Genomic DNA, 22,079 nt, shown 5'->3' on the forward strand with positions numbered 1-22,079 from the left:
TCAGTTATAACAGGTGATTTCAGAGCTAGTTTTTCCTTATTTGGTTTAACACCAAAGAGAAATGACTTTTATTGGATTTCAAGAGGGTCACTCTATCATTCGTCCTCCTATGTTCAATGTGACGAACTATACATATTACAAAACATGAATGAAATTTTTTTTGCTTTCTATGAATTCTGATTTATGGAACATTACTGAAAACGGTTTTGAAAAGTCTTCCAAACCAATGAACGAATGAAATGATTTGGAGAAGAAGACTTTTTCTTTGAACACTAAAGCGATGAACGCTTTATTTTGTGCTCTAGATAAAAATGAATTTAATCGGGTTTCTATTTGCGAAACTGTATACGATATTTGGCACACTCTTGAAATCACATACGAAGGCACTAGTATAGTTAAAGATTCTAAGATAAATCTTTTGATGCATGATTTTGAGTTGTTTAATATGAAACCAAGCGAAAGCATTGGAGACATGTATACCCGTTTTATGGATGTCATAAATGGTTTAGAAGCTCTTGACAAATATTTTTCGAATATTGAACTCATTAATAAAGTTTTACGATCTCTTTCTAAAAATTGGGATTTGAAAATAACTGCAATACAAGAGACAAAAGACTTAAATAAGTTTTCACTTAAAAAACTTATTGGGTCTTTAATAACCTATAAAATGAGTTATATAATATAAGATGAACATGAGAACAACCTTTCAAAGAACAAGAAGGATATGACACTGAGAGCCAAAGAATATCACTTGAGTGATAACTCAAGTGATGATGATAATAACATAAAATTTTTGATGAGAAAATTCAAAAAATTTATAGAATAAGAAATTAAGAACAAAAATGAACTTAAAAAATAACAAATAACAAAAATACAATCGGCCAGGGCACCTCAAAAGCAATTGTATGCAAGTGAAGAAGTTATAAAAAAAGAATAAAAAAACACTTAAGGTGACTTGGAATGATTCAAGTGCATCCGAAGATAAGGAGCAAACCGATAAAGAAGATATGGCGAACTATGCTTTGCTGACTTTCGACAATGAGGTAAGTGATTCAAATAAAACCCTTTTACTTTACTATGAAATTACATGATGCATTTCATGAGTAATTTTTAAATTAGTATATAAAATACAAAAAAAAAGGGGACCATGCTTCTCTTTCTAGTAATTTTGAAAAATTAAAAATTTTGAGCATGACAATTACATGGTAACTCCTAACACTAAGTATGAAGAGTTAGATTCACTTAAGAAGAAAAATATATTACTATAACAAACAAAATGATTTTAATTAAAGATACTTTATGTTCAATGAAATCATGCTCAATGATTTAATGATGTAATAAAAATATTAAAAGTTTTGGTATCATGCTTAATGATTTTATATTATGCATGAGGATTTAAAGTAATGATGATTTGAAATCTTATGTTTTAGAATTATATGCTACACTTTTGATCATGATGATTTTTAACGATGATGGTTATTTTCTAGGGTTTAAATGATAATGTATGATTTTGGCTTAGAAAACAATGGCATGAAATCAATCACATAGAAGAATGTATTATTTTTCTTAAAAATTTCCCATTCTCTATCTTATTGAATTTTTCAATAAGAGATTGATAGTTCTATTTATGTTATTTTGAATCTCTTGAAAAGAATTTAAATTTGAATAATTTTTTATCCAAATCATGATCTTGATTCCTTGATAATTATAACTTGAGATTTATTCTATAAGAATCAAGATCTTTTATCTCATATATTTCTTTTGATTTCTCAATTATAACTTGAGATTTTATTTATGAATCATGATCTTGATGAATTGAGAATTCTTATGTATGAATCGAGATATTTTATTTATTCTCCTATGCCTCGTTTTGCTATTTACGATAGAGAAGTTTTTATTCTAATCATGATCTTGATTTCTCGATATGTATAACTTAAGAATTTTTTTTAATCAAGATCTCTTATTATTTATTCTTATATAACTCTCTCTTTTTACTAAAGAGGACACTTATCAAAATGAGTTATGATTTTTTTTCGATATTCACAACTTGAGATTTATTTCAAAAGACTCCCTTGTATTCATAAATTATATTCATCATCACAAATTATTTTTTCTTGATATTCTTCATGTGATAACTTGAATATTCATACTTTTGTATTATTCCCCTCTTTTTGTCAATGACAAAAGGGGAGAAAGAATTGCTATAATGCACATATCAAAAGAGAACCAAAATTTTCTAGCTTGCATATCATAAAGAAAAGCAAAATTGCTAGCCTACATGTTCCAAATGATGTAAAATTTACTAACTTGCATGTTCTAAAATGATGTAAAACTTGCTAAATTTGCTAGCTTACACATTGCAAAAGAAGGTAAAACTTGTTAACTTGCATATTTGAAAGATAGGCAAAAGCTAGCTTGCATATCTCAAAAGATGCAAAAATTTTACTAACTTTCATACAAAACTTGCTAGCTTGCATAATAATAAATGCAATGATTTAAAATTATACCTCAAAAACTTATTAGTTGTATTTCTCTTTTTTGTTGATAACAAAGGGGGAGAAGGTATGATGATGATCATGGTATGATATGATGTAATTTGATATTATGAATTATAATTTAGAATTATGTATGTAGTGATGATTTTATATTTTAAAAATATACATAATGATTTGGTATTATGGATATAATACTTCAACTTATGATAATGATGCATGTAATAATGAAATATTTATAATTAAAATTACTTTGACTTTGATTCAATTTGAATTCAAGGTTCATCTCAATTATGCCATATTGATAGAGGGAGTTTGGTTTAAACTCCTTCATCAATTAGTTATCATCGTAAAAAAAGGGAGATTATTGAATCTCAAATTTTAATAATAAAATCAATTGATAGAGTTTAAGATCTAATCTGTGTTTTGAGTGACGTGGACTAACTTCGATCATGAAGATACAATTAAAGTAGGAAGAATCAGTGTTTGGCCTGAGTGGAATATATCAGAAGATTGAACGTCGAGCCGGAGAATCGATCGACATGTCGGTAGAAGACTTTGTGTCATGAGTTCAGGTATCGGGCCTAGAAGAATAAATATTGCGCTAAGGAGATCGGAGTTACAAAGGTCAACATGCCAATTAGTCAAAAAGCCGCAAAAGAGGACAATGCACCGACGGATTGGACGAAGCATCGATAAACCAATAATATGCCATAAAATATATGATTAATACTTTGTAATAATTATCTAGATCGAAGTAGTTTTAAGTTATAATTGGGTTAGAATTAGGCCAACTCAATTAGGAGGCCATTAGGCCTAAGTTAGGGCTGAGTTGGGCCGAATGGATGGCCCACTCGACCACTTGGAGCCATGTTAGGCGGTGGCACTATCAAGGGTGGGTGATGGAACCACTTGAGGCTCAACCTCCTAGGAGGTCTGGGTGGTGGTACCGCCTAGATTAGATAGTAGTACCGCCTAGACTAGACAATGGTGCCGCTGATAATTAATGCTGTTAGGTGGTGGTATTGCCTTGTTAAGCAGTGGTACTGCTAAAGCTCAGTCTCCAAGGCTCTATCAAACGATAGTACCGTCAGACTGGGCGATGGTACCACCCAATGTCAGAGTGTCAGGCGGTAGTATCACCCAGCATTAATGGTGGTACTGATAGTACCCCAAAAACTAGAGATGATCCACTTTTTGGCTCTAAATTTGAATTAATTTGTGGCCTTAATACCCGACTCTTTCCTACTTAGTATAGCACGAATTTGAGCAAATGAGGGGGAAAGAATACTTGAGTAAAAATTATAATATCTCTAGATTAGTAAGTCTCTTCCTCCTAGAGTTAGAAGGTTTCTAAAGGAGAAATGAGGTTCAAAAGAGAGGTGTAAATGTTATCTCTTGAGCTTATGAAAAGGAGAAAAAAGTTGTAAGGGTAGTTGATCTTCGGCCGTTGAAAGAAGATTGGTAGTGGAAGCTGATGGCCTCAAGTGAAGAGGAATCGAGAGTTGATGTAGGTCACGATGATCGAACCACTATAAAATCTAGCTTGCATTTACTTTATGCTTTTCATTTATATTGCAAACTGATTTCTTACTCTCACTATGCTTATTATTCTTTCATACATGTTTTCAAGTTAACATCTTTTCGATCGGTTTCCATCGAATGAGAATTTTTAAACTAATGTGATTTTATCGTAAGCACTAATTCACCCCCCCCTCTTATTGTCTGATTTCGGTCTTAACAGTTGTGATCTAATGAGTGTTTGAGTGATGCAGGACTAACTTCGATCATAGAAAGATAAATCGATTAAAATAGGAGAATCAGACATTGGGCCGGAATGGATCATGTTAGAAGATTGGACATCGAGCCATAGGATCGGTCGATGTGCCAACAGAAGGACTTTGTGCCATGAGTTCGAGCATTAGGCTAGAATGATCAGATATTGCACAAAAGAGATTAGATGTTATAGGAGGTTAACATGTTGATCGAGCAATATGTCAAAAGTTCAAACGAAGTGTTAGATGAACCAATGACATACTAGACAACATAATATTCTTATCTTGTAATCGATCGTGTCTTGATCGAAGTAGGTTAGGTCATAATTGAGAAAGTTTTAGGTGTAACTATGCTAACTCAATTAGGGGCCCTTTGGGCCTGTCTGGACTGAGTTGGGCTTATTGAGAGGCCTATTCAGTGACCTAAAGTTGGGTCAAGTGATGACACTACTAGAATAGGTGGTGGAACCACTTGTAAGCTAAAAAGTATAAAATTTACTTTTTTCAGAAGACCCGACAATGTATTGCAAGTGTCATGTGGTGGTACTGCCCAAACTGGGTGGTGGCACCGCCAATGTCAGTGATACAAGCGGTAGTACTACTAGCATAGGTGGTGGTACCACTAGTATCTCAGAAACCTAAGATGAGACTTTTTTTTGCTCTATTTTTTAAATCATTTAGGGTCTATAAATACCCCACTAATTCTTACTTGAGTAAGCAAGAATAAGAGTCAAAAGGGGAAAGAAGTTTCTCTTCCTCCTAGGGTTAGAAGTTTTTTAAGGGAGGAGTAAGGTCCATTCTAAAAGAAAAGTGTAAAGATTCTCTCATAAGCCTGTGAAAAAGAGAAAAAATGGTAAAAGGGTAGTTGATCTTCACCCATTGAAAGAAAATCAGTAGTAGACGTAGGTTGGGATGATCGAACCACTATAAAATCGATTTACATTTCTGTAATGCTATTTATTATCATTATTTATTACTTTAATTATCTACTACTCTCACTTATATTTTAAGTTAAACATATTTTTGATATGACTTCATAGTTTGAAATTTTCAAATCGATATTTTATCGAAAGCACTAATTCACTCCCCCCCCCTCTTAGTGTCATTTACGGTCTTAACAATTGGTATCGGAACCAAGTTTTTCTCGATTGGTTTAATACTCAAGAGAGATTAAATGGTTTTTACTAACAATCTAGATGGTCACTCTATTACTTGTTCTCCTATGTTCAATGAGACAGACTACATATATTGGAAAACACGTATAAGAATTTTCTTACTTTCTATGAATTTCAATTTATGGAATGTCATTGAATTTAGTTTTCAAATACCACCTATGAATAAATGGAATGATTTTGAGAAAAAATTATTTTCGTTAAATGTTAAAACTATGAATGCTTTGTTTTATGCTTTGGATAAAAATAAGTTTAATCGTATTTCAACTTGTGAAACTATACACGATATTTGGCGCACACTTGAAATTACTCATGAAGGCACAAATAGAGTAAAAAAATCTAAGATAAATATTTTGATAAATAGTTTTGAATTGTTTCGAATGAAACCAAACAAAACCATTGATATTGTCACTGGTTTGAAAGCACTTAGTAAAAGTTTTTCTAAACTTAAACTTATTAATAAAATTTTATGATATCTTCCTAAAAATTAGGATCCAAAAGTAATTGTTATTCAAGAAGCAAATGACTTGAACTGTTTTCCTCTTGAAGAACTCATAGGGTCATTAATAACCTATGAAATGACTTATATGACACATGGTGAATATGAGAACAACCTTTCAAAGAATATGAAGGATATGACACTTAGAACAAAAGAAGATCACTCAAGTAAAAACTTAAGTGATGATGATAACTTTAAACTCCTCATAAGAAAATTTAAAAAATTTATAAAACAAGAAATTAGGAACAAAAATAAACTTGAAAAGGACACAATAACGTGCTATGAATGTAAAAAGTCGGTATACTTCAAAAGCGAATGTCTGCAATTGAAGAAGAAGATACCCGCGCAAAAGAAGAAAAAAGTACTCAAGACGACTTGGGATAAATCAAGTGCAGAAGATAAAGAACAAACCAATGAAGGCAAGGTGACAAACTATACCTTAATGGCTCTCAATAACAAGGTAAGTGACACAAACAGATCTTTTTTACCTTACAATGAATTACTTGATGCATTTCATAATTTGTATGATGAGCTTAAAGTAGTTAGTAAGAAATATAAATTGTTAAAAAAGATCATACATCTCTCTCTAATGAATTTAAAATTTTAAAAAATAAGTATGATAAATGCTCATTAACTCCTTGTATTAAGTGTGAAGAGTTAGATTTACTTAAGAAAGAAAATATATTACTACAACAAATCTTAAAAAATTTTAAAATTGGTAGCAAGTTATTAAACATAATTCTTACAAATAAAGGTCATGTACGTAAGGAAGGAGTTAACTTTATGAGTAACACTTAACAAAAGCTAACTACTTTTGTTAAAGGACCAACATTACATGTTTCCCCTAAGGTTAAGTGTAATTTTTATGGTAGACATGATTATTTTGCTTATAAATATTTATTCAAAATTTATGACTCGTATCAATTAGTTTAAGTTTCTAAAAGAACCATGAATGACTTAATGCCAAAACTCAAGATAGATAGATCTAACCATGAGGGGCCCAAAGTTAAATGTGTATCTTAAACAAATCTATCTTTCTTTTAAACATATCTATAATCTAGGAGAAAAAAATAAAATCTTGATAATGGATGCTTAAGGTATATGACCAGAGATCCAAAACACTTCACAAAACTCACTAGCTGAAACAATAATAATAAAGGAAAGATATTTTAAATTAGAATTATTGGTAATAAATCTTTTGATTGAAGATGATTTATGATTGATCTTGATGATTTTTATGATGAAGATTATTTTTCATTTTTAAACGATAATGCATAGCTTTTGTATGAAATACTAGGGCATACTAGTATAAAATCAATCACATAGAATTTTAGCTATTTTTAATCTCATAGGAATCTATCTACGTTGCTTTCAATGAATTTTTTAAATATAAGAAAAGTGATTTTAATGATGACTTTGGATTTGACAAATTTAATTCGAATGAGATTTTTCTAACCAAATCATGAACTTTCTCTTGATTTCTCGACTTGAGGTATTTTTTATGGGAATCAAAATCTTTTTTATCTTCTATGATTTCTTCTTTTTACCATTTACTAAATAGGAGACTTATGCAAACAAACTATGATCTTGATATTTATAACTTGAGATTTATTTTATATGAATTAAGATCTTTTATTATTTATTCTCCTATGATTCTTTTTACTATTTACTAAAGAGAAAATTTATCCAAATAAATCATGATACTTGACTTTTCAATATTCACAACTTGAGATTTATTTATTTCATATGACTCTTTTGTGTTTATAATATTTATACCCCATTATCAAATTGATCACTCTTGATGTAAATTTATCTTTATCATAATTTAAAAATTGATATAAAAGGAAAATAATTATAATATTATATTATTCCCTTCTTTTTGACAATGACAAAGGGGGAGAAAGAATTACTAGCTTGTACACTTCAAGAAGAAGCAAAAAATTACTAAACTTACATATCTCAAAAGAGAAGCAATAATTGCTAGCTTGCACATCTCAAGAGAAGCAAAACTTGCTAGCATGCACATCTTAAAAGAGAAGTAAAATTTGTTAACTTGCATATTTCAAGAAGTAAGAATTACTAGCTTATACATCTTAAAGAGAAGCAAAATTATAAACTTGCACATCTCAAAAAATTACTAACTTGCATATTTCAAAAACTTGCTAGTTGCACTTTTTTTCTTTTTATTAATGACAAAGGGGGAGAAGCTATGATAACCATACATGTTATGATGTACTTTAATGATGATTTAAAATTATGCATGCAATGATAGTTTAACTGTGATGTGTTGCATATGACCTTTGCAAAATCATTAAAATTATTTCGATATTGAATTATAAGGTTATCATTTTCTGCATTCAAAATTTATTTCAATATGACATAAAGATAGGGAGAGTTTAATTAAACTCTATCATTAATTGGTTATCATCATAAAAAAGAGGAAGATTGTTGAATCTCAAATCTTGATGATGAAATCAATTAGTAAAGTTATAATCTAATAAGTATTTGAGTGATGCAAGACTAACTTCAATCATAAAAGGATAAATCGATTGAAGTAGGAGAATCAAACGTTGGGTTAGAATGAATCATGTCAGAAGATTGGACATCGGGTTGGAGGATCGATTGATATGTTGGTAGAAGGACTTCGTGCCATGAGTTTGAGCATCAGGCTAGAAGGATCGAATATTGCACTAAGGAGATCGGATGCTACAGGAGGTTAACATGCTGATCGGGTAATATGCCGAAAGAGATGATGATGCGCCAAAGGTTCGGACAAAGTATCGGATGAACCAATGATATGCCAGATAATATAATATTCTTATCTTATAATCGGTCGTGTCTTGATCGAAGTAAGTTAGGTTGTAATTGCATTAGTTTTGGGGTGTAACAATGCTAACTCAATTAGGGGCCTATTGTATAAGGAAATCTAGGGGCGATATCACATGCACAGCGAAAGAACAAAAAATAAAATCCTAAATTTTTCAGAAAGGTATTCATTGTCGTACGAAGATTGGTACGTAAAAACCCACAAAACTTAAATTCACATGTAAGATAATGTTTTCGTCTAGGGAGATCGTATATCCCTAAATTCTTATATATCCGTGGGATTGGAAGAATGAGTTCAAGTGTCCTCCTCTCTAGTAGTAATCCACACAGTAGGGCTGCAATGACACTACTCCAATCGCTACTCAAATCTCCATATCTGCTATTTGAGGAGGAGAAGGGGAGAGGAGAATAGGAGGTGGGAACCATGAAGCATCTATCCTATGGGCCTTTGGTTCCCTCCTATTTATAGAGGCCCTTAAATAATTCAACCCTAATGGATCTTACTCTATTAGGTATTGGATTTCCATCAAATTATCTAAGCATCTTAGATTAGTGGATCTCTACCCAATAATCTCTAATTAGCTCTTATTGGAACTCATTCATGTGATCTAATAATTTAAGGGCTTATTAGATATCCAATAAGATAGAGACTCCGACGGATATCTCATATCCGAACTTCTACTCATCGTAATGCCTACAATATGTGTGTGACCTTCTAGGTCCAATTTCGAGTTGGTCATGAGTCATACCTATCAGAACTCCTTCCGACTTAGTGAATTATTATCTCTATAATAATTCACTTGACTCATCGACTACGAAAGTACTATACAACTACATTACAATTCCTAGATGATACAAGAGAATCCAATTTGTTAGACATGTCTATCCTTAGTTACTGTGTATCTATAGTCCATCATCCATCTAATATCTCAAATACTATATACCGGGTATGGTGCTATCAGACCCATACGGTTTCTATTTGAGTCTCGTTCTAATCGGATTCTCTTGGAGAACTCTTTCTCTCTCAATCCAAATGACCCTATCTAGGGATTTGTCTAAGCAAGAATACATAAAATATTCCTCTTATGACACCGAGAGCGGATAATCCTCTATCGACACTCAATAGCCCTCGTAATGTTGGGTACCATTCCTGATGACCGGTTGTGCTAGATCTGAAACTTCCAGGCGTATAAGTTTGGTATCAAAGAATGGAGTACTCATATAGGACATCCTTGGTGTCTTAAATCTAAGGACCATATACACTATTAAACTATGGAATCACTATATATCAATGAGGCATCATCAACCATCCAACATTTATTGAGCGGATTAATTAGTGAACTCATTCTCCAATGAGCACCTACACTGTATCCCTAGTATCCCTACATGAGCAGCTATAAGGCCAACTATCTCCATCATATAGATGAGTATATAGTATACTAGTTTGTCTGGTTATCTCGTTGTCCCTCTCGAGTAACCTATGACTAGGATTATTTAGGGTTTATATTTAAAGGTGAATCGATCTCATTATCATGATCTCATCATGATTTGATTCTCATTGCACAAATCCATGAACATCACAATATATATATATATATATATATATATATATATATATATATATATATATATATATATATATATATATATATATATATATATATATATATATATTCATGCAACAAGCAATATAAAGTGAAAAGTGCTAAATAATATAATAAGCATAAGAGTGCGTGTCATGTCACACGTGCTATTACTCACGTGATTAACTTATAGGGTATCAATGACTAGTAATCTCCCACTTAACCTAACTTCAATCACCTATGTGTTTAATTCCCATCAGACCCTTGTAACGCTCAAAGACAATATGAGACAATGACTTTATTAGTGTATCTGTAATGTTATCTTCGGATGGAACTCTTTCTACTACCACATCTTTTTGGGTTATAATATCTCTAACAAGTTGGAACCTCCTCAGAGCACTTTTGATTAGACCCGGGTACCCGGGTTCCCTTGCTTGAGTATTTACCATGTTGTTGTCACAATATAAGGGAATCGACTCCTCGTTGCCCGGCATAACTCCTAGATTTATGATGAACTTCTTCATCTAGACTCCCTCTTTTGCTGCCTTTACTGTAGCAATGTACTCCGCCTTTGTGGTTGAGTCAACAATAATATCTTACTTGGAACTCTTCTAACATATTGCTCCTCCATTTAGGGTGTATACATACCTCGAATTTGACTTACTATTATCGACATTGAACTGAAAACTCGAGTCCGTGTAGCCTTCAACCCTGAGGTTACTACTTCTATATACTAGTAAAAGATTCTTAGTTATTCTTAAGTACTTAAATATATACTTTACTATTTTTCAATGCTCCAAGCTTAGATTCACTTAATACCTGCCCTTAACAATCAGAGGTGTTAAGATCAAGTTAGCACTAAGAGGGGGGGGGAGGGGGTGAATTAATGCTTACGAAAAATTACGTCAATTCAAAAATATTATTTAAAAAGCTCATATCAGAAAGATGAGTTTAACTTGAAAACACATTTGTAAGAATAGTGAAAGTAATAAGTAAGTAAATTAGTTTGCAACATGAGAATGAAAGGCAAAATAAAAACGCAAATCGAGTACACTGGATTTATAGTGGTTCAGTCGTTATGACCTACGTCCATTCCTGATTCCTCTTCACTCGAGGCCACTGACTTCGACTACTGATCTTCTTTCCAATGGGCGAAGATCAACTACCCTTACACTCTTTCTCCTTTTCACAAGTTTAGGAGAGTACCTTTATACCCCTTTTTTACAAGTGTTCTCTCACACACCTCCCTTAGGACTATCACTAAGCTCTTAGAGGAGGGACTATATACTTAAAAGAGTTTATAACCTTGGAATCACAAAGTTTTTGCCTAATTTTTGTATATTTTCCAAGCATAAATTTGTGGGGTATTTATAGACCCCAAATGGTTTAAAAACTTGGAGCCAAAATTCGAATCCCCGAATTTTTGGGGTATTGGGCGGTACCACCACCTGCTAGTCTAACATTAAACGGTACCATCACCCAGTATAGTAGTACCATCGCATGACACATTGACACTGGACGGTACCACCCTCAGACCCTACTATAGGACACTTAATGGACGAAACAATAGGCCCAATTCAACCTTGATTCAGGCCCAATTGGTCCCTAATCGAGTTGATATTGTTTTATCCCAATACTGACTCAATTAGATCTAAACTAACTTGATCTAGACAAATTATTATAAAGTACGAATCTTATGTTGTTCGGTATGTCATTGGTTCGTTCAACGCTTCGTTTGATCCTTCGGTGTATCGTCCTCTCCTTTGGCATATTGCCTAATCGGCATGTTGACTCCCATAACTTTTGATCTCCTTGGTGCAATGTTCGATCCTTCGGCCTGATACATGAACTCATGGCATGAAATCCTTCTATTGGCATATTGATTGATCCTCTGGCCCAATATCCAATCTCCTAATATGTTCAACCCGGCCTAACATCTGATTCCTCCTGCTTCAATCAATTTGCCTCTCCTTGATCGAAGCTAGTCTTGCTTCACTCAAAACACAAATTAGATTACAAACTCATCAATTGATTTCATTATCAAAATCCGAGATTCAACAATCTCCCCCTTTTTGATGATAATAATCAGTTGATGACGGAGTTTAAACTAAACTTTTCCTATTAATATGTCATATTGATAGAAACTTTGAATTCAGAAAATCATGATTATTTCATCATTACATGCATCATGAATATTGAAGGAACCAATTTATCACATAATTGCATGCATCTTAAAATCATGTGCAGCAAGTCATTATATTCATCATTGCATACATCATTTAAAATTTCAAATCATAATTTCAAAATATCATCATCATATCTTCTCCTCCTTTGTCATCAACAAAAAAGAAAAGTCCAACTAGTAAATTTTTTTTAAACTATGCAAGCTAGTAAGATAGTAAGTTTAGAACATATAAGCTAGCAAGTTTTTCACATATAAAAGTTAGAAAAATTTTTTTGCATCTTTTGAGATGTGCAAGATAGCAAACTTTGTTTCTCTTTTGAGATGAGCAAGCTAGCAATATTAGCAAGTTTTACATCATACAAATTAACAAATTTTATATCATTTTACAATATACAAGCTAGCAAATTTTACATCATTTTAGAATATACAAGCTAGCAAGTTTTTTTCTCTTTGAAATGTACAAGTTAACAAGTTTTCTCCTTGATAAGCTAGGAATACTTTCTCCCCCTTTGTTATTGTAAAAAAGAAGGAAGGAATATAATATTATAGTTCATTTCCCTTTACATCAATTATCAAATCATCACATGAAGAATATCAAGAAAATTTAATTTAGTGATAAGATATATACTTCATGAAGAATCAAATATCAAAAAAATCAAGAGAGAAATTATAATTCATTTGGATAAATCAAATAGCTTAAAAAAGAATTATAGTAAATGATCTTAATTCATATAAAGAAAATCTCAAGTTATAATTCTGAGTAATCAAGATCATGATTTGGATTAATAACTCATTCAAATTCAAATCGTCAGATTATCAAAATTACTTTAAGGGATTCAAAATGACATAAACAGATTTATCGATCTCTTGAGATGCTAGCGATTTTCTTTCTCCCCTTTGTTATTATAAACAAGAAAGAATAAGAGAGGAATTACATAATTAGTGCAATTCTTCTATTTTTTACATCAATAATTCAATCATATCATGAGATATACAAATCATAAATACAAGGCAATTTGTACATCACAAAATTTAAGTTATAACATCAAGAAGTCAAGTGATATATCATGGTTAATTTGAATACATCTTCTATTTAGAAAATACCAAGAAGAATCATAGGAGGATAATTAGTGAAAAATCTTGATTCATAATAAATCTCAATTTATAAATATAAAGTGAAAGAATCAAGATTTGTTTAGATGAATCTCTTTTTCAATGAAAGGCAAAATCTTGATCAATAGAAAACTTTCAAGTTTTAATCAAAAGAACAATTTAGATAATTTCTCTTTAGTAAATGGCAAAAAGAAATATAAGAGATCAAATGAGAGATCTTGATTCACAAAAAAACTCAAATCATTAATGTTGAGAATTAAGATTCATTTGGATAAATCTTCTCTTAGAAGATAAAATCATATGAGACTGAAGTCATTAATATAAAATACATCTCATGTCAAATAAATCAAGTATTTGGATAAATATGAAAACAAATTATCAAATCCAAAATTATCATCCAAATCAATTTTCTTTCATTCGGAAACTTTATTGAAAGTAACTTAGATTGATTCCTATAAGATTAAAAGTAGCTAAAGTTCTTATAGTTCCAAATTTTGTGATTGGTTTTATGCTCTTGTCTTCCATCAAAAGTCATGCATCGTCATTTAAAATCAAAAAGCAATACTGAAATCATAAAGATACACATTATTGCTTCTTAAAATATATATAGGATTAGTCTTATTAGGTATACAAGTATTAGATTTAAATCTAACATTTTGTTCCTTATCATAAAATATACAATTGTCATGATCATTTTTTCAAAATCACTAAAAAGAGAAGCATGATCCCCTCCCTTTTTTTTATAATTTATATACTAGTTTAAAAATAACTCATGAAAAGTAAAGGAGCTTTGGTTAAGTCACTTACCTTATTGTCAAAAGTCACCAAGGCATAATTCACCACCTGTTCTTTATCGGTTTGCTCCTCGTCTTCGAATGTACTCAAATCGTCTTAAGTTACCTTGAGTGATTTCTTCTTTTTTTATAGCTTCTTCATTTGCAGACATTTGCTTTTGAAGTACGTTAGCCAACTACATTCATAGCAAGTTATTTTATCCTTTTTAAGATTATTTTTATTTTTTGATTATTATTTTATGAACATTTTAAATTTATTTGTGAGGAGTTCAAAGTTATCATCACTTAAGCTTTCGCTCGAGTGATATTCATTTGTTCTAAGTACAAAATCTTTCCTGCTCTTTGGAAGGTTATTCTCAAGTTTATCATATGCTATATATGTCATTTCATAGATCATCAAAGATCTGATAAGTTCTTCAAGCGGAAAGTTATTTAGGTCTTTTGCCTCTTGAATGACAGTTACTTGGGGATCCCAACTTTTTAGAAGGGATCTTAGAATCTTGTTTACAAGTTCAAGATTAGAAAATCTTTTACTAAGTGCTTTTAAACCATTGATGACATCCATAAAACAGGTGTACATGTCTCCAATGATTTCACTTGGTTCTATTCGAAAAAATTTAAAACTATACATCAAAAGATTAATTTTAGAATCTTTAACTCCACTAGTGCCTTCGTGTATGATTTTAAGAGTATATCAAATGTCAAGCACAGTTTCACAAATAGAAACCCAATTAAATTAATTTTTTATCTAGAGCACAAAACAAAGCATTCATCGCTTTAGCATTCAAAGAAAAAGTTTACTTAAGTTTTTCGATAAAAGTCGTTTCTCTTGGGTGTTAAACCAAATAAGAAAAATTAGCTCTAATACCAATTGTTAGGATCAAGTTGCAATAAGAGAAAGGGGGGGGGGGGGGACGAAAAATTTTGTCAATTTGAAAATATCATTCGATAAAGCTCATATCACGAAGATGAGTTTAATTTGAAAGCACGTTCGTAAGCATAGTAAAAGTAGTAAGCAAGTATATCAGTTTGTAATATGAGAATGAAAGGCAGAATAGAAATGCAAATCGAGTACACCGAATTTATAGTGGTTCGATCGTTGTGACCTACGTCCACTCTCGATTCCTCTTTACTTGAGGCCACCGGCTTCTACTACCGATCTTTTTCCCAATGGGTGAAGATCAACTACTCTTACACACTTTTTCTTTTTCATAAGTTCAGAAGAAAACATTTACACCCCTCTTTTACAAGTGTTCCCTTACACACTTCCCTTAGGACTATTACTAAGCTCTTGGAGAAGGGACTCTATACTTAAAAGAGTTTACAACCTTATAATCATAGAGTTTTTGCTTTATTTTTATGTATTTTCTAATTAAAAATTTATGGAGCATTTATAGACCCCAAATGACTTCAAAACTTGGAGCAAAAATTTAAATCCCCGAGTTTTCAGGGTTCTAGCGATACTACCACTAGTACTAGGCAGTACTACCGCTTGCTAGTCTAACATTGGGTGGTACCATCGCCTGAAACAGTCAAGAAGACTATGTCTAGGCGGTACCATCGCCTAGTCTAGTGGTACCACTGCTTGACACAGTCTTGAAGATTGTGTTTGGGTAGTACCATCATTAGACCCTATTGTAGGACACTAAATGGGCCAAACAATAGGTATAATTCAGCCTTGATTCAGGCTCAATTGGCCTTTAATTGAGTTAGTATTGTTATACCCCAATTACAACTCAATTAGACCTAAACTAACTTGACCTAGACAAATTATTACAAAGCATGAATCTATGTTGTCTAGCATGTTATTGATTCTTCTAGCATTTTATCTGTTCCTTCAACGCATCGTTCTCTGCTTTGGCATATTGCCCAATTGACATGTTAACTTCCGCAACTTCTTATCTCCTTAATGCAATATCCGATCCTTTGGCCTAATGCCTGAAGTGACTGTATGAAGTCCTTCTGCCGGCATGTTGATCAATCCTCTGGCCCGACGTCCAATCTCCTAACATGTTCAACTCTAGCCTAACATTTGATTCCTCTTATTTCAATCAATTTGTCTCGCCTTGATCGAAGCTAGCCTTGTGTCACTTAAAACATAGATTAGATTATAAACTTATTAATTGATTTCATCATCAAAATCCAAGATTCAACAAGAGCATGCACTATATCAGGCCTGGTATATAGCATGACATACATGATAGACCCTATCGCTAAAGCATAAGGTATCATATCCATGTTCGTCCTTTCTTTAGGAGTCTTTGGGGATATACTCCTAGAAAGCGATATCTCATATATAATCGGTATGAGACATCTCTTGTAATTTTTCATGCCAAACCTTTTGACAATGGTGTCTATATACCTGGATTAGGACAAGCCAAGCATCATCTTGGATTTATCTCTATAGATTCGAATGCCCAAGATATAGGATGCTTCCTCTAAGTCCTTCATGAAGAAGTGTCTAGATAACCAAGCTTTTACTATGGATAACATTTCTATATCATTCCCAATGATCAGGATGTCATCTATATATAAAACCAAGAAGTTGATAGCACTCCCACTTATCTTTCTATACATATAAGGCTTATCTTCGTTTTTAACAAAGTTATAAGATCTGATCGCCTTATCAAATCTTATGTTCTAACTTCGGGAAACTTGTTTCATTCTATAAATGGACCTAAGCAACCTACACACCTTATAATGAGTTGTCCTTGGACATGGATCCCTCAGGCTGTATCATATATATCTTCTTCTTGAGGTTGCCATCGAGGAATGTAGTTTCACATCCATCTGCCAGATTTTTTATAATCATAATGTGCTATAATAGCCAATAGAATTCAAATGGATTTTAGCATGGCTACGGGTGAGAAGATTTTGCCATAGTCAACACTTTGCCTTTGACGATACCCCTTAGCCACTGGTCTTGTTTTATAGGTCTCTACTTTTTCATCTACTTCGACCTTCTTCTTAAAGATCCACTTGCAACCAATGAGTATAATACCCTCGGGTGCATCAACTATGTTCCAAACCTTATTGGACTACGTGGAATTCATCTCAAAATTCATGGATTCTTATCACTTTCTAGAGTCTATACTCATAATAGCCTCCTTATAGGTCTGAGGATCAATATCCTCAATATCTTTTCCTCTAATATGTCCCACATATCTTTCAGGAGGATGTGATACTTTGCCGAACCTTCGTAAAGGTAGAACATGTGTGTTAGGTACCTGAATAAACTCAGGCTGTAGAGTGGTGCTTGAGTTAGGTTTTTTAACCTCGCTCAACTCTATCAAACTCTCATTATCTCTACCAAGAATATGTTCATTTTCAAAGAACACTGCTCTCTTAGCTATAAAGACTTTTTGGTCATCGGGGTAATAGAAATAATACCCATAAGTTTTCTTGGGATATCCCATGAACTTTCACCGCTCCGTCATCGATTTTAACTAATCGGGGTTGTCTTTTAATATGGGTAGTGCTAGTCATAGGTGCCCTACAAGCTAATCACATGAGTGATGGCACATGTGACTTAACACGTAGTCTTTTTGCTTACTATATTTTGGTATTTTATCATTTTATATTGATTATTACATATACACATATATATATTGTGATATCCTTGGATCTATGCAATTCTCATCATGATAAGATCACGATAGAGGATTATCCAAATATTCTTGCTCAGACAAATCTCCGACCAGGGTCATTCAAATTGAGAGAGAAAGAGTTCTCTAGTAAAATCCAATTAGAGCGAGACTCGAGTAGAAACTATATGGGTCTGACATTACCATGCATAGTATATGATTTCTAGGATATTAGATAGATGCGGGACTATATGTACACTGTAACTAAGGATAGATAGGTCCAATGGATTGGATTACCCTGTATCATCTAGGGACTACAACGTAGTGACATAGTATATCTGTAGTCGATGAATCAAGTGAATTATTATACCCATAATTGGTCATTGGGATGATAAAAATAATATACACAAGTTCCCTAGGGGTATCCCATGAACTTACACCACTCCATCCTTGATTCCAACTTATCAGGGTTATATCTTTTAATGTTGGTAGGGCAGCCCAAATCTTAACAACCTTAAGATAGGGTTCTTCCCTTTCCATATCTCATATGGTGTAGACACTACCGATTTAGTTGGAACTCTGTTCAGAAGGTAAGTTACGGTCTTTATGACGTATCACTAAAATGAGATGGGTATGTTAGTGAGACTCATCATAGACTGCACCATGTCTAATAGTATACGATTCCTCCTTTCAAATACACCATTACGATGAGGTATATAAAGAGATGTATATTGGGATAGAATCTTATGGTCCTCGAGGAACTTGGTGAACTCTGTACTCAAGTACTCGCCTCCTCGATTTGATCGAAGAGTCTTGATACTTTTTCCAGTCTAGTTCTCCATTTCATTCTTATACTCTTTGAATTTCTCGAAGGCCTCAGACTTATACTTGTTAGGACTGAAATTGGCACTAGGGGGAATTAATGCTTATGTAAAAATATCGATTTGAAAAACTTATTAAATGAAAATATATCGAAAAGTGTTTAAACTTAGAGAGCACTTTTGTAAGCGTAGTGAGAGTAGTAAGAAAGTAAATCAGTTAGCAATATAAATGAAAAGCTTGAAGGGAATTGCAAACTAATTTATAGTGGTTCAATCATCGTGACCTATATCCACTCCCGATTCCTCTTCACTCGAGGCCACCGACTTCCACTACTGATCTTCTTTTAATGGGTGAAGATCAACTACCCTTACAACTCTTTCTCCTTTTCACAAGCTCAGGAAAAAATCTTTACACCTTTCTTTTAGACTTCACTCCTCCCTTAGAAAACTTTTAACTCTATGAGGAAGAGACTCTAAATCCTAAGAGAGTTTCTAATTTTTTTCTTAAGTATTTTTTCTCCCTTTTTTGCTCAAATTCATGTTTTGCCAAGTAGAAATAGTTGGGTATTTATAGACCCCAAATGGGTGGTACCACTTTCAAAAATGAAGCTAAAAAAGGTCGTATCCTGGATCCTAGTGGTATCATCGCCATTATTGGGCGGTACCACCTCCTAATAGATTGACAATTGGTGGTACCATCGCTTGTCAGTTTGATATTATGCGGTACCACCACTTAGTTTGATATTGACACTAGACGGTACCATCACTCAATCTGGCAATACCATTGCTTGACATAATCTTGAAGACTATGTTTGGGTGGTACCATCGTCGGTTTGGGTGGTACCACCGCTTGACATAGTTTGGGAGATTGTGTTTGGGCAATACCATTGTCAGACCATGCTACAGGTCACTGAATGGGCTAAACAACAGGCCCAATTTAGCCCTGATTCAGGCTCAATTCAGCCCTTAATTGAGTTAGCATTGTTTTATCCCAAAACTAACTTAATTAGTTCTAAACTAACTTGATCTAGATACATGATTACAAGCATGAATCCTATGGTGTTGGGCATGTCATTGGCTCATTTGGCACTTTGTCCGATCTTTCGACCCCACATCAAATCTTCTGACATGTTCCACTCCGGCTCAACGTCTGATTCCTCTTGCTTCAATCGATTTATCATTTCTGATCGAATTTAGTCCTACATCACTCAAAACTCAGATTAGATCGTAAACTCATTAATTAATTTCATCATCAAAATTTGAGATTCAATAGTACTTCATCAAGTACATATGTCCATACTTTGAGAGATCATTAGTAAATATAATGAAGTAGGAGTGACCACCTATAACATGAGTTGATATGAGACTACATACATCACTATGTATGAGTTCCAACAACTTAGTGACTCTCTCTCCAATTCCACTAAATAGAGAGTTAGTTAGTTTTCCACAAAGATAAGGCTAAGAAGTTGCGTATGACTCATAGTTGAATTGATCTAGATATTCATCTTTTAGCAACTTTTAAATTTTTCCCTCATTGATGTGACCTAGACTATAATATCATAAGTATGTATTATTTAGCTCATCTCAATTTCTCTTAGACACACTTATATTCATGATACGTGAAATAATGTTTAGCATAAATAAATCATTATGCATTGTTCTTCTCATGATGATATTATCCTCTAATAATATTAAATAATCATTATTATCAAAAACTAATTTATATTAATTAATTATCAAATATAAAATAAAAATAATATTTTTGATAATAGAATAAACAAAATAGCATTGCTATAACTACTTCTCCTTATATATTAGCATTGTTATGACTTTCGGAGTCGATCAGCAGTGTACGACTATAGATCAGATAAAGGTTTTATGAATAATATTAAAAGATAAGTATTATAAATTTAATCTATCATTATTTGATTTTAAATTTTGGATATTAATTTTTTTTGCATAATAATACTATAATCACGGTTTTTATAATTACACATGCACTTGTCCTCGACGTTCATGGCCTTCGCCTCAGTAGTTACTATCTTCTTTCTTTGCTTGCAAGGTGGCAAGAGAGGGCCATCGCGAGGAGGAGACCACCGAAGGAGACAAACATGATGATGATGATGATGATGATGATGATGGGGAGGTGCAGGCTTGGCCGTGGGAGAGGCAGGGTGACGTGGGGTGGCTCCGCGTCAACATTGCAACTAGAGATGGTGGTGATAGCTTGGGTAGAGGTGAGGCCATCCTTCTTGGTGGGGGCAATGATGATTGTTTGGCAGGTGAGGGTGGTGGAGTGCTCCGGCCCGGTGGTGGGAATGGGGATACCTTTAGAGGTGGTGGTGCAAAAGGAGACAACTTGGGAGGAGGTGGAGATAAGAAGAAAGACAGAGGGGGGAGGAAGGCCATCATGTTTGAGAGTGGTATGGCTCGAGGACAACAGTGGGAGAGATGTGGAGAGAGAGAGAGAGAAAAAAGAGGATCTGTGGGTATTATAGTAGAGATTAGGGAGGAGGAGGAGCTCATGCTAAGGCTTTGTAAGGGTTGGCTTCCAAACAATTTGTCGGCTTAGGTTTAGGGAAATGAAATGAGTTGAAGCTCGAGTGAAAAGATCATGGATAGTGAGGACTGCACAAAGGACAAGACACTGTTGTTCTGAATTATTATTCCTAATGAGAATTATAAGCTTATACTATTACAATAAAATTCTGAATTTTTTTAACTATAGATTGAGCATACCACTCATTTATTGTGTTTTACTTATTGTGCAAGAATACAGTAAAAATAAAATATCTTATGGTATTCCTTGGTTTGAGGATTTATGTAACTTGATAATAATAATAATATTATTATCGTCATCACAGAAGACAGGAAACTCATCACCATATTGTGCTGGTGATCAGATCTAAAGGCGACGCTCCCGTTCTCGCATCTCAAAGCGTTATATTAGTGCCCTCATCTCGCATCAGGACGATCCATCAATACTTCCAGTTAATATTATTAAGGGAACAAAGAAATAACTAAACACTAATGTAAATATTGTGCTGACGATTCTCGCATCTAAAACAGAAGGTGATGCTCCGGTTCTCGCATCTCAAAGCATTACATTAGTGTCCGCATCTCGCATCAGGACCACCCATCAATGTTTCCACAATTAATAAAGGGGGTTAAAAAAATAATACACTGCTTTAAATATTGTGCTGATGATTCTCGCATCTAAAAGCGTTACTTT

The 22,079-nt window shown here is 33.2% G+C and overlaps 1 protein-coding gene across 1 annotated transcript; it reads left to right on the plus strand.

Annotated features, from left to right (window-relative positions):
* The first annotated feature begins 1,007 nt into the window (after positions 1 to 1,007).
* LOC135631511 (uncharacterized) lies at positions 1,008 to 21,419 on the plus strand. Its single transcript, XM_065139248.1, has 2 exons — positions 1,008 to 1,043; positions 20,910 to 21,419. Exons 1-2 carry the CDS (start codon positions 1,008 to 1,010, stop codon positions 21,417 to 21,419), a joined length of 546 nt encoding a protein of 181 aa, XP_064995320.1.
* The last annotated feature ends 660 nt before the right edge of the window (positions 21,420 to 22,079 follow it).

This window comes from Musa acuminata, chromosome BXJ3-2, assembly GCF_036884655.1.
Source record: "Musa acuminata AAA Group cultivar baxijiao chromosome BXJ3-2, Cavendish_Baxijiao_AAA, whole genome shotgun sequence".
Classification (NCBI taxonomy): Eukaryota; Viridiplantae; Streptophyta; class Magnoliopsida; order Zingiberales; family Musaceae; genus Musa; species Musa acuminata.